Raw genomic sequence first — 10730 nt, 5'->3', positions numbered from 1 at the left:
AGAGAAGTAAAGCGCTTGTGACTCTCAGTCTGTGCAAGAGGACCCTGCCTGCGCTGAGACACAAAGGACCCTGCAGCAGTGGAAATTCTACTTCACAAACAGACCTTCCCTAACCCACATACCTCCGAAGAAAGAGCAAATCCCAAAAGGAAAACGAAACCTTGCAGGGGATGTTTGTTTAGTTTTACGTGTGCTGTTAAGTTACGTTCACATCTTCCAAAGGACTGGCCAAGTGTTCTAAGACAAAGATTCAGTTTCCTGTGGAACAGACCACAATTGGGAACATACTGTACATTTTACACACTGGTTCAATTAGACCGAGAGTTCAAACATTTTAAAAAGAAATGCTGAGATTTGGAAAGTCCCTGGACTCCAGCCTCTGTGCTGTGATAATGCATTGTTAAAAATAATCTTCAACAAAACATAACCCGACCTGTTACACTTTGGATTCAAAAGCATGTAACCCTCCCTCCCCATCTCCTCTAAGACGGATCATATATCTACAGTCTGCCCTGTGTTTTCTTTCCTATCAAGTCAACACACACACACTGAGCTTTTCATCCATTAAAAGTTTACTATATGCATATATTATAATATATAGATAAATTCATACTTCTGCAATTCATTATGTACAACCTAAAGAACAAAGTACTCTACATGTGTGAAAAAAGCTTTCATACATTCAGTAGTATATACAGTACATATCTTCAGCATGCCTTACAGTCCAGAAAGCTGCCTCCTTGATGGGAAGCAGTAGTGGTTGTTCCTCCTTTTAGCTTCCCCAGTCCACCAGAACACTCTGGACCAGAGTCACAAAGAGCTTTGATTCAGTACGAAGTTTGTCAGTGCAGATTTCAACACGGAGGACAGAACAGAAGATAGGTGACCTGATAAAGGCCATGAATGTAACACCTTGTACCCCCCCACAACCAGATCTGTAACATGGTATGAATTCAACCAGGACCTTTATTTATGTAATTTGTAATTAACAGGATCCATAGAGCAATTATGGGGCCTGAAGGTTTACTGCAATGGAGCTGACTGGGTGGCATGCAGGGTGAAAAGCCCAGGACTACATTATTCAATCAGTTTATTTTTCAGAATCACGAAAATGAACTTAGTGAAGTGTGGGAAGGTTTAATTTCTATGCCAGCCTACTCTGAGTCAAACTCCAACTGTAATAACCCAGCTGGAGAAGCAATGAGCTCACAGGGAGAAACAGAGCTCTCTGGGAAGGATACTAGAACATCGTGGGTTAACCCTCCTCATTGCTTGTTTGTACCTTGTGTATATCTGGGTAGACTGGAGTAGTTCCGATAATATATTTTTGCTCAATGATACGACATCAGTGTCCAAACTAGGCCCCAGACCTTAGAATCCAAATCTCCATGCTGTCTCCTTATTTGTACCTGAGAGCCGGACATTATAGACTTCAAACATGCAGATCTTAAAAGAGCGGAATTACAGCAGGAACCTGCATGCTACTCGTAGGGTCTCTACCTTATGAATTTGAAACTTAGTTTAGGTCGCCCAAGTTAGACCAGTCTAAGGTGCTCACTGCCTCGTTGCCTTGCGAACAAGTCTCTTGAAAAGCTCTCATATAATAAATTGTATTTTAATTTTTGCTAAAGGGGTTTCAGTCCTCACCAGGAACAGCAGACTGTAACTGGCTGGATGTAATATTACTTACCTACTCATCTTTGTCATCAATGGTTTTGTTTGCTATACAGCTGCCAGAGACATTATATTATTGTAACATGTGAATGGTGCACTTCAGGGCAAGCGCTGAGGTATTACAAGCTTAGAACACTGAATCCAGCATGAGTAAAGACCACCCAGAACCCCTCTGTGATGCTTTCATTTTAGACCAGATGTATTAGAGATCTGGTAAAGTAAAAAGAAAAGCAGCTTAGCAAAGCTGCAGTGCTTGAAGTACCACAGTTTTGATGACGCTCCATAAAAACAAAGGTGTCGGTAGAGAGAAGGAAATAGAGAAAATCATCATCCCAAAATGATGAACATGTCAGATTAAGATGAATAGCAACAGTTACAGTGACTGATTCTAAAATCTTGGGGACTCTAAAGTTATAGAATGTCATTCTCCAAAGTGCTTTGTGCATCATAGAAATAACCATCCATAACTGAGGGCTTAAAGAAACAGCAGCCACTTTGCAACACTTTCCTCAGACATTGTGATGCCCTTGACTTTTAAAATATGCATCTTATGTGCAGATATGACTGCATGACTGACCTCTGGCACATCATCAAGAGAAGGATGAAAACATGTCACAGATGGTGGTTCTAGCTGGGGGTTGAGCAAGGCACCAAACCTTAGGGAAAAGCTGCCCAAGCAAAGCAGTGGTCCTCATCCACATGGCGAGAAGGTGCTGGAGAGCAGGGTGCCTGCTCTCAGGTTCACTGCCCTACCCAGGCCCTCTAGCCTGGCCTACCTGGACCACCTCACTGGAGGGTGGGTACATCCCCCATTTCACAGCCGGCTCTCCTGCACACTGCTGTCCTCCAAGAACAATGTTAGACGCTTAGGGTCCTTCATGTCAAGGGCATCCATGATGTCTTCAGTCCCATTGACCACCATCTCCTCAGGCAGCTTCCCACAGCTGTGGCCCTTGGCATCATTAGTGCCCTCTACCCCATTGGCCATCGGCTCTTTCAGCTTGGCATGGTCAGTCCCATCTGTGACGCCTGCACTGTCCACAGTGACCTCTGCCACCCGGTTCACTGTCACCTCTCTCAGCTGGTCATCATCACTCTGGTCCTTGGCAAAGTTCACAAAGACCTGCAAGAGATCACCAAGCTGACTCGATGCCATAAAGAGAACCCTGGAATTTGTCTCTTGAGGATATTAAGTCAATATCCCATATTTCTAAAGCACAGATAACATCATAACATAATAATTATTCACCTCCCGCAGTCATAGCAGTTCAGCTATACATCTCTGTATAGTTCCGTCCACTCCACACATACCAAAAGCTCTTTCCCTTTTTTAATAGTTCCTCCGACTCTGATGACTGTGGAGTGACGACATGGACTTCCATAACCAAACCCTCAAAATAGACTCTTTTTTACATTGACAGAGGATACCCAACAGTTATTGACAGGGCCCTCACCATACCCAAAAACAGCTCTTGGATCATCATCAACACAAATAGGAACTCATGGACTCACAAGTCCATTCCATTGGTACTTCCCTACCACCATAACACCCTTTCTATTCCCAGGAACATCCATTACAACTTCTCCATCTTAAAAGATGACCCTTCCACTGGAATGTTCTTTCCTGACCACCTCATCATCTCATATCACTGACCACCTAATCTGCACACCCTTCTTTTTCACAGCTCCCTTAACCACTCACAGCAATCATCCACATCAGGTGCTTTCCCCTGGAACAGAACCGGCTGCATCACCTGCAAAAATATATATCCAATACCAAGCACTTTCAAGGCCTCTCTTTTCATGCAGAAAATGCCCAGCTATTTACATTTATGAGACAGGAAGAAGACTGTCAGACTGCTTCAGGGAACATGTCAGAGCTATTAGTTCCCTATTTCACCTCTAACAGCCCCGATCTTTCCGATCTCTCCATCTGCATCCCCCACAGAGGGGTTTTCGGAACTCCTATTGTAGAGAGCCATCCCAAACCAAAATTATCCTGAAACATGGATCAAACCTTTCCGCTTCTCTCAACGACAGACTTAACTCCTTCTAAATCGTCTCTATTCATTTGCAGATTTCAGCTTTACACACCTCTGCTCCTGTTCTCCTCGAGTTTGGACTCTCATTCTCACCTGCTTCACGCCCAATTCCTCCCTGCTCTCCACCCCTTCTTGCCTACTCGGTCCTTCGTTCTCCTATGCCTTATTTATTCACTACTTTCCCTCTCTCCCTCACACCCCAAGAAGGCTCCACAGCCTGTTCCTTTGCAAGCTGAGTTCAAGTCATACCAGGGCTCAAACTACAGTAACCAAGCGTCCCCACCCAGTCTCTGACCGTGTTCCAGCCTGATACCCTGGCCCTCCCTTGAATCTCACCTGATCCAGAGTGGTTTGTGACACAGAGTAGTCCCCGATGCCCAGGCGCTGGCAGTTCTGGGACAGCGTGGCGAAGACATGTGCCAAAGAGCAGGCGCGGGAGGGCAGCTGGTACTGCAGCACATTCTGGTGGCGCTCCTTCAGCTCGATTCCCAGGAAGGCATTGCGCATGAAGAGATCCACGGGGCAGGGCTGGCGGGCGGGTGCCGACAGGCGGAGGACGATGGTGTAGCCGTCGCCGAACCTGGGCAGCAATCAGGGTACAGGGCTTCAGTGAAAGGAAGGCAGGGAGCTACATGGCTGCTCAAAAGAAGCCAAAAGGGAGCCAAATAAAAAAGGGAAGCCATTGGCTCACTTCGCAATAGGAATTGCATTATAGGACTATCAAAGGGTGCAGATGCTGTGGGAGCTCAATAACACGTATTCTATCATTGTGAATAAAAAGAACAAGACTACAATACATGCTTCATTTTATTATCTCCTCCTGGAACGTTCAGTCCCCAGCCTGTATTTTTAATACACACAAGCAGAAAAAGGTTTATTCCATGCTGAGAGGAGAATGAGACGAGACACAACGTTTAGGCTGTGGAGACTTTCTCAGGCGAGAAGAAGAAGCTCCACACCTGGAGAAGGCTACACAGCTGAAACACTGAGTCTCTTCTCTTCCTGGTAATGGAATAAACCTTTACCCGTTCTTCTGCAGTCTACGCCTGCTGATGCAGCTCCCTACTCGAGCTTTGTTTAATACACATACAGTATGACCTCTTCCAGTCATTAATCAACACTTGTCGATGACCTCGCCCCATTTAACCCTGTCCACACTCGATTCCTCAGGGCAGGCACAGGATCCACACGGGTGCTACCTGTTCTTGAGGTGCTGGATGGAGCCCAGGCAGCGGAACCGCCCATTCACCATGATGGCCATTCGAGTGCAGAGAGCCTCACACTCCTCCATACTGCGGAAACCGAAAGAGACACTGGCATTATCAACCAAACAGACACACTGTACTTATCTCTTCATCTCTGTACAAACATCTTGATTAAGTCAAATAAAAAACACTAAAAATACTGTAAGTGTTTATTAACATCATTGCAATTTTCTGAACTCACTAGCGCTAATGTTCTGTCCTCTGGCAGGAATCAAAAAAAGCAAAATACCAGCTAAAACACTGAGCTGTTGAGTGCTATCCTCCCGTACCTGTGGGAGGTGAGGATGACCGAGCGGCCCTCTTTTATGACACTGAGGATGCAGTTCCAGAGAAAACGTCTGGCCTTGGGGTCCATGCCAGTAGTGGGCTCATCCTGCAAGACAAATGCAGAGACTCTGGTAACAACAAGCACATGTTCTGCAAATGTCCAACTGCACCGTTTGCAATTCCAGAGCAATGCAACAAATGCAGACTAACCAGGAAGACAACAGGGGGCGCTCCGATGAGGGAAATGGCAGTAGAGAGCTTGCGCTTGTTGCCCCCGCTGTAACCTCCCGCAGGGCGCTCGGCGTACTGCGTTAAACCCAGCTTCACCACACCCCACTGCGCCACCTAGAGGATGGGCCAAAGAACATAACACTTTGACAGTCCAGCCTTTTCTGTTCACTGACTGAGAGACAAGAGCTGAATCCAGGGGTTACGTTCCAAGCAGTGAAGTCTGGGATACAGGCCTGTTATTACTTTTACCTTAGCAACAATCTCCTCCTGGACTCCTCTTAACCGGGCATAGAACTCCAGATGCTCCCTGCCTGTCAGCAAGTCACTGAGGGCATCGAACTGTGGACAGTACCCCATCAACTGGTGCACCCTCTCCAGGCTGGTCAGCACACTGCCAGGCACAGGGCACACCGTTAAGATAGCTCAAGGCTGCCAGTTCTCAAATAAATGCTAAACAGCACGCCAACTAGGGAATGGAATGGAATCCGTATCGCATAGCAATTTGACACATTTCAGATCCCATGAGCTCCGTGCTCAAAAATATTAACCATTAAAGAAAAAAAGCTAACATGCTATACAGTATGTGCATATGCAGTACAATTTTAATTCCATTTCTGCACATATAGATAAAAAAGGAAACCAACAACTCCTTGATTTTTTTCTAATGTTCAGTGGCTGAACTCTGCAGAAAACAAAGATCCAATGGAAGGAAAAGATCTAAGAACACTTCCAAAGCCAAGAGAAGCATTTCTGCAGATGAACGTGACCTAATAAGACTTCAGATGCTTAACCTTTATAAGAATAAACAACAAACAACATTCTTGTAGCATTTCAGTATAGACTGAAATTACAGCCAACCTGCCTCTAACCACTGTAAATGGACACACTGGGTGAATATCTATTAATTGCTTAAATGAAGGATTAAGAGACATACTCACATGGGTGTGATTAAAGGAACATTTGATATAAAAAGGACTTCAGCATAGCAGACTTTTTTCGCAACAAAATTTGCCTTTTACAGCAATACAGCCTCCAGTCACCATACTTCTTAGATTAATTGCAAATTTGTAATGAAGCTTGAGTCACCTAATATATTATAGGATGGGGCCTATCACAATGCTTTAAACAGGCTGCAGAAATAATGATTCTAAAAACAATTTCATTTCTGTATGTTTAATCTACAGGTGTATAATACTACAACATGATGAACATGAACCTCCGGGGATGGTGAAGGGTTTTTCACAGATCTGATCCCAATAGCTCGTGGACAGAAGGTGTAGGCAAGGCGGGTTCTGCTTACCTGTATCCACTGAGGAAAGCCTCTCCTCTGGTGATGGAGGTATCTCCTGTCAGCATCCGGAACGTGGAAGTCTTCCCAGCACCATTGACACCCAGCAACCCAAAGCACTACCAGACAAAGACAGACAAAAAGCCAAGCCAACTTTCCACACCCTGTATACTTTCCACGGGCTGCCTTAAATGGATATCAGTGCCTCTGCTACACTTATACAGTGCACTTGAGCAAGGGCAAGTAAGTGCTGCTCTGTAAGTGCACTTTGTCTGTATGCCATGCTCCGACTGTTCTATGTAGCTGGAATGTGTGGTGCTTCTGTGTAACCACACAGTACCACTGTTTCATAGGTGCACTGTGCTCTTATGTTAAAGTGCAGTGTATACTTCAATAAAACTGCACGGGGTTCTTATTCTGTGCAAAGACACTAGGCTCTTGCTCCACATAGCATATTGAATAGGTTATCAATAGAGTCGAGCACATGCAGTGGGGCTGTGAGCGTTCCACATACAGTACGCAGGGTCAGGACTGTAACAGAAGCGCTCCTCTCTTACCTCCCCTCGAGGGATCCCCAGACACAGACGATCCACGGCAGGATTCTTGCGTTGCCTGTACACCTGCACAAACAAGGCATCAGAGCCTGCTAGATTTTACATTAAGAAGGAAGCGCTTAAGAATATCTTAGGAAGCTAAGCTACTGCAAGAGAAAGCAACCGCATTGAAAAGCACAAAAGAAGCAGATGGATCTCGGTGAGAACGCTAAAAACAAGTTAAAAAGCTTTTTGGTCGACTCTAACCATAAGCAAGACTTGCAGGAGGATGCTGAAGTACAAGGAGGGCTTGATGGCGGCTTCTCTCGCTCTCCTACAACCCTGTCATTTCCTTCACGAGTCTGATCACCCAGCTCACTACTCAAATAATCCATCTCCCTCACATGTATCTATTTATCTATCCTTCTACAAATCCTTCTTCTTGCAACTTATCAAAAGCCTGCCTTGATGACGTCTCTCCCTCCTGGAGCCTCTTCCCTTCCTGATCCCTCTCACTCACCTTGCTCAGCTCCTTCAGAACCAGGATGTCGCCACTGGGCCTCCCACTGCTCACTCGCGCTCTCTCCTTGGCTACATCCTCATCCTCTGGGCCCAGGGGAGGCAGAGAGCCCACGAATGGCCTGAAGGGCGAAATGGACACTCCAGGCCTTAATGCAAACAACCACGTAACTCTGCAGATTATAATCGAACACCGGAACATGTCCTGTATGTCCAGCAGGACGTCAAGCAACAAACAGCTTGATTTTATTTTTAGGCCTAAAGTGGAGGAAATCAGTCTTCTGGTTGCAAGCACAAGCATACAACACCTACACAACAAAACACCTGATCATTTAAGAATAATTAGTCTTAGAAATTTTGAGAAGCAAAAACAATTCTTAATTATCTAATTATTCATATAAAAAATTTGATCACAAAGGTGGGCAAATCAGGTTGGTCCAATTTTCTTTTAGTTGTTATAAAAGATTAATCCATAAAACCTCATCTTAAAATTTAGCTTGACTGTGCTTCATGTGATATGGCGATTATATCTGTGTCCAAAGCGCACACCGCTATAGCGGTGAAGAAATGCGATGTGCTTTTATTACTCATTTCACATCAACTAGAACGTCAAGTAGGTAGCTATGTCAGCATGTGTAGGCTGCAAAGGAACAAATAAAGTTTTTTTTCCATGCTGAAAAGAAAAGAGACACAACATTTCTTCACAGCCAAAACGTTGTGACTCTTTTCTTTTCAGCGTGAAATACACCTTTACTTGTTCCCGAGCTAGAAGATGACCATTATTGTGGGCTGCAACATGCCAAGCACAGGGTGGTCCGGCGGTGCCTTGTTACCATACCGGAAGCTGATGAAGAACTTGTACTGCAGCAGCAGGGTGAAGAGGAAGAACACAGCTCCCTGCACTGCCATAGCAAACACGTTCTTCCCAACAAAGTCCCAGGACAGTGGGGACAAGGTCTGTTTCGCTCCTGAACAGAGAGAAAGGATATGGCTCTCTACATGCTCTTATAGATTCCCAATAATCTGGAATAACAAAGGGTCCAAACAAGAGACAGCCATTTAACCCATCTTGTTAGCCACTCAATAGAAAAAAAACTTTTCTGTCCATTTCTTAAAGTAGAGCTCTTCAACCCAACTTTAAATATCGAGTGCTTCCTTCATGGGATATTCAGCGTCTCTACTCAGGAAGAGCAGTGCTGTGGCACTCAGAACTGAAAGGCCAGAACAGATGTGCTGGCAGATGTGGGCAGTGCCAGCACAGTAGAGTACTTTGCTTTCAGATGAGATTTTTCCCCTGGCCTTGCATGAAGATACACAAGATTTAAGGACGGCCCTCCTCCCCGAGGAATGACGTGCAGGGAGAAGCAAGGCCACTTACCCAGGCGCTGAAAGGCGTCTGCCATGGCCTGATTCTTGGCCATGTCAATGAGCCCGCGGCCCAAGCAGAAGTGTGGGAAGATGAGGAAGACCTTCTTCAGAATCCTATTGACGTCATTCAGCGTCTGCATTGGAGAGAACAACAGGAACAACATATTCAGCAAAGACTGCGATTTCAGTTTCTTCTTCCTTTTAGAAGCTGCAGATAAGAAGAAATCAGCAGAGAACTCTGGGCATTGAGGATAAAGTGCTCTTCTTCCTGATCTCAAACACACAGCAGAGAACATTGGGTTTTAATATTCAACTGTAAAAACCCAGGAGGCATTGTAATAAAGTGTTTAATTATAAAAAATGAGCACATTTTTACTGCCAAAGCTGACAAATCTGAATAGCCGCAACACAAAAAGAAGATCGTGGCTTTATTTGCTTTAAATGACTTCTCCTTCATACTGCTTAGTTCTTTTTTAATTAGGGGGGGCAAAGTGAACGTTCCTCATGCAACAGCAGGGAAGAACTCAAAGTGGCAGCATAATTACATTCATTGACTACGCAAGACTCAGAGACAGAATTGCGATATGTATAAAAGTTTTGTAGTAAACAATCAGTCCCCGCTGAAACAAAATAAAAGTAATTTTAAATTCAAAGAGTTTAATTGCTCCCAGTAGATCATTATATTTCTTAAATATAATGATAGGATGGAAAAAATCTTACTCACAATTCACATAGTAAAGTCTGAAACGGTAGGCTTACTCCTACAAAGAAACTGGGAGACGCATCTGGGTATGAATGTTTCTAAAATTCTTAAAAGTCTTGACCAGGACCAGGCAAGCAGAGGGTTTTGGGACAAGTTACCCATCTATACTGTTGAAGCAAATTTCTAGGGATCCTTGAAGAAACCTTTGATGAGATCCTCTGATTGATGAGCTAACAGAAACATGAAGTAACCAAGATGAGTCGAACAGCCTCCTGACATTCAGACCCTTTCCCATATTATCATGCGTCTCTATGAGCTGGCATGGCGCAGCCCTTCTCAGTTCCTCGCCAGACTGGCTACAGCTACCAGTATATGCTTAGCACTGACTACTGCAGAGGCTGGTGTTACTCTGAGGGGAGGTGGTGCACCTGGTCTGTGAATAGCTCCAGGACGAAGGTGGCCACACTGCCATTGATGCCAATGAAGAGGTTGAGGGAGGTGAGCACCACATAGGCTGTGCTGGGCACGCTGAAGAGGAAAGAGGCTGGGTACATGAGGGGGGTGATGGACCAGCTGCCAGGGACAGAGAGAGAGAGAGGCACACACATCAGATCACTGTAACTCAAAAAATAGACTGCCTTCAAAACACCTATATGTTGCAAGACTCCCTTTCCTTTTCCTTCAAACTTTTTTTCCCTCCATCTCTGAAGAAAATATTGCAATTCATAGAATTCAAAACCCTTTTGAAACCAGTCGTGTCAGGATAATTAACCCTGGGATATCAGTAGGCCAACAGGGCCCAGATTGGGAAACGCCCACACGAAGACACATAGCACCTGC

The 10730-nt window shown here is 44.9% G+C and overlaps 1 protein-coding gene across 1 annotated transcript in view; it reads right to left on the bottom strand.

The window, feature by feature from the left end:
* Positions 1-554: 554 nt before the first annotated feature.
* abca7 (ATP binding cassette subfamily A member 7) overlaps positions 555-10730 on the bottom strand; it is a 34749-nt gene continuing 24573 nt past the window's right edge. Inside the window, exons 38-49 of the mRNA XM_088907733.1 lie at positions 10319-10463; positions 9198-9321; positions 8658-8787; positions 7821-7941; positions 7325-7387; positions 6780-6886; positions 5729-5870; positions 5459-5593; positions 5251-5354; positions 4916-5008; positions 4053-4296; positions 555-2797 (exon numbers count right to left, since the gene is read on the bottom strand). Coding sequence (XP_088763859.1) covers positions 2489-2797; positions 4053-4296; positions 4916-5008; positions 5251-5354; positions 5459-5593; positions 5729-5870; positions 6780-6886; positions 7325-7387; positions 7821-7941; positions 8658-8787; positions 9198-9321; positions 10319-10463 — 1717 coding nt within the window. The 3' untranslated portion in view covers positions 555-2488. The remainder of the gene's footprint in view (positions 2798-4052; positions 4297-4915; positions 5009-5250; positions 5355-5458; positions 5594-5728; positions 5871-6779; positions 6887-7324; positions 7388-7820; positions 7942-8657; positions 8788-9197; positions 9322-10318; positions 10464-10730) is intronic.

This window comes from Atractosteus spatula, chromosome 28, assembly GCF_055471065.1.
Source record: "Atractosteus spatula isolate fAtrSpa1 chromosome 28, fAtrSpa1.hap1, whole genome shotgun sequence".
NCBI lineage: Eukaryota > Metazoa > Chordata > Actinopteri > Semionotiformes > Lepisosteidae > Atractosteus > Atractosteus spatula.
The sequence above is the reverse complement of the archived record's forward strand: the minus strand, read 5'-3'. Positions and strand labels throughout refer to the sequence as shown.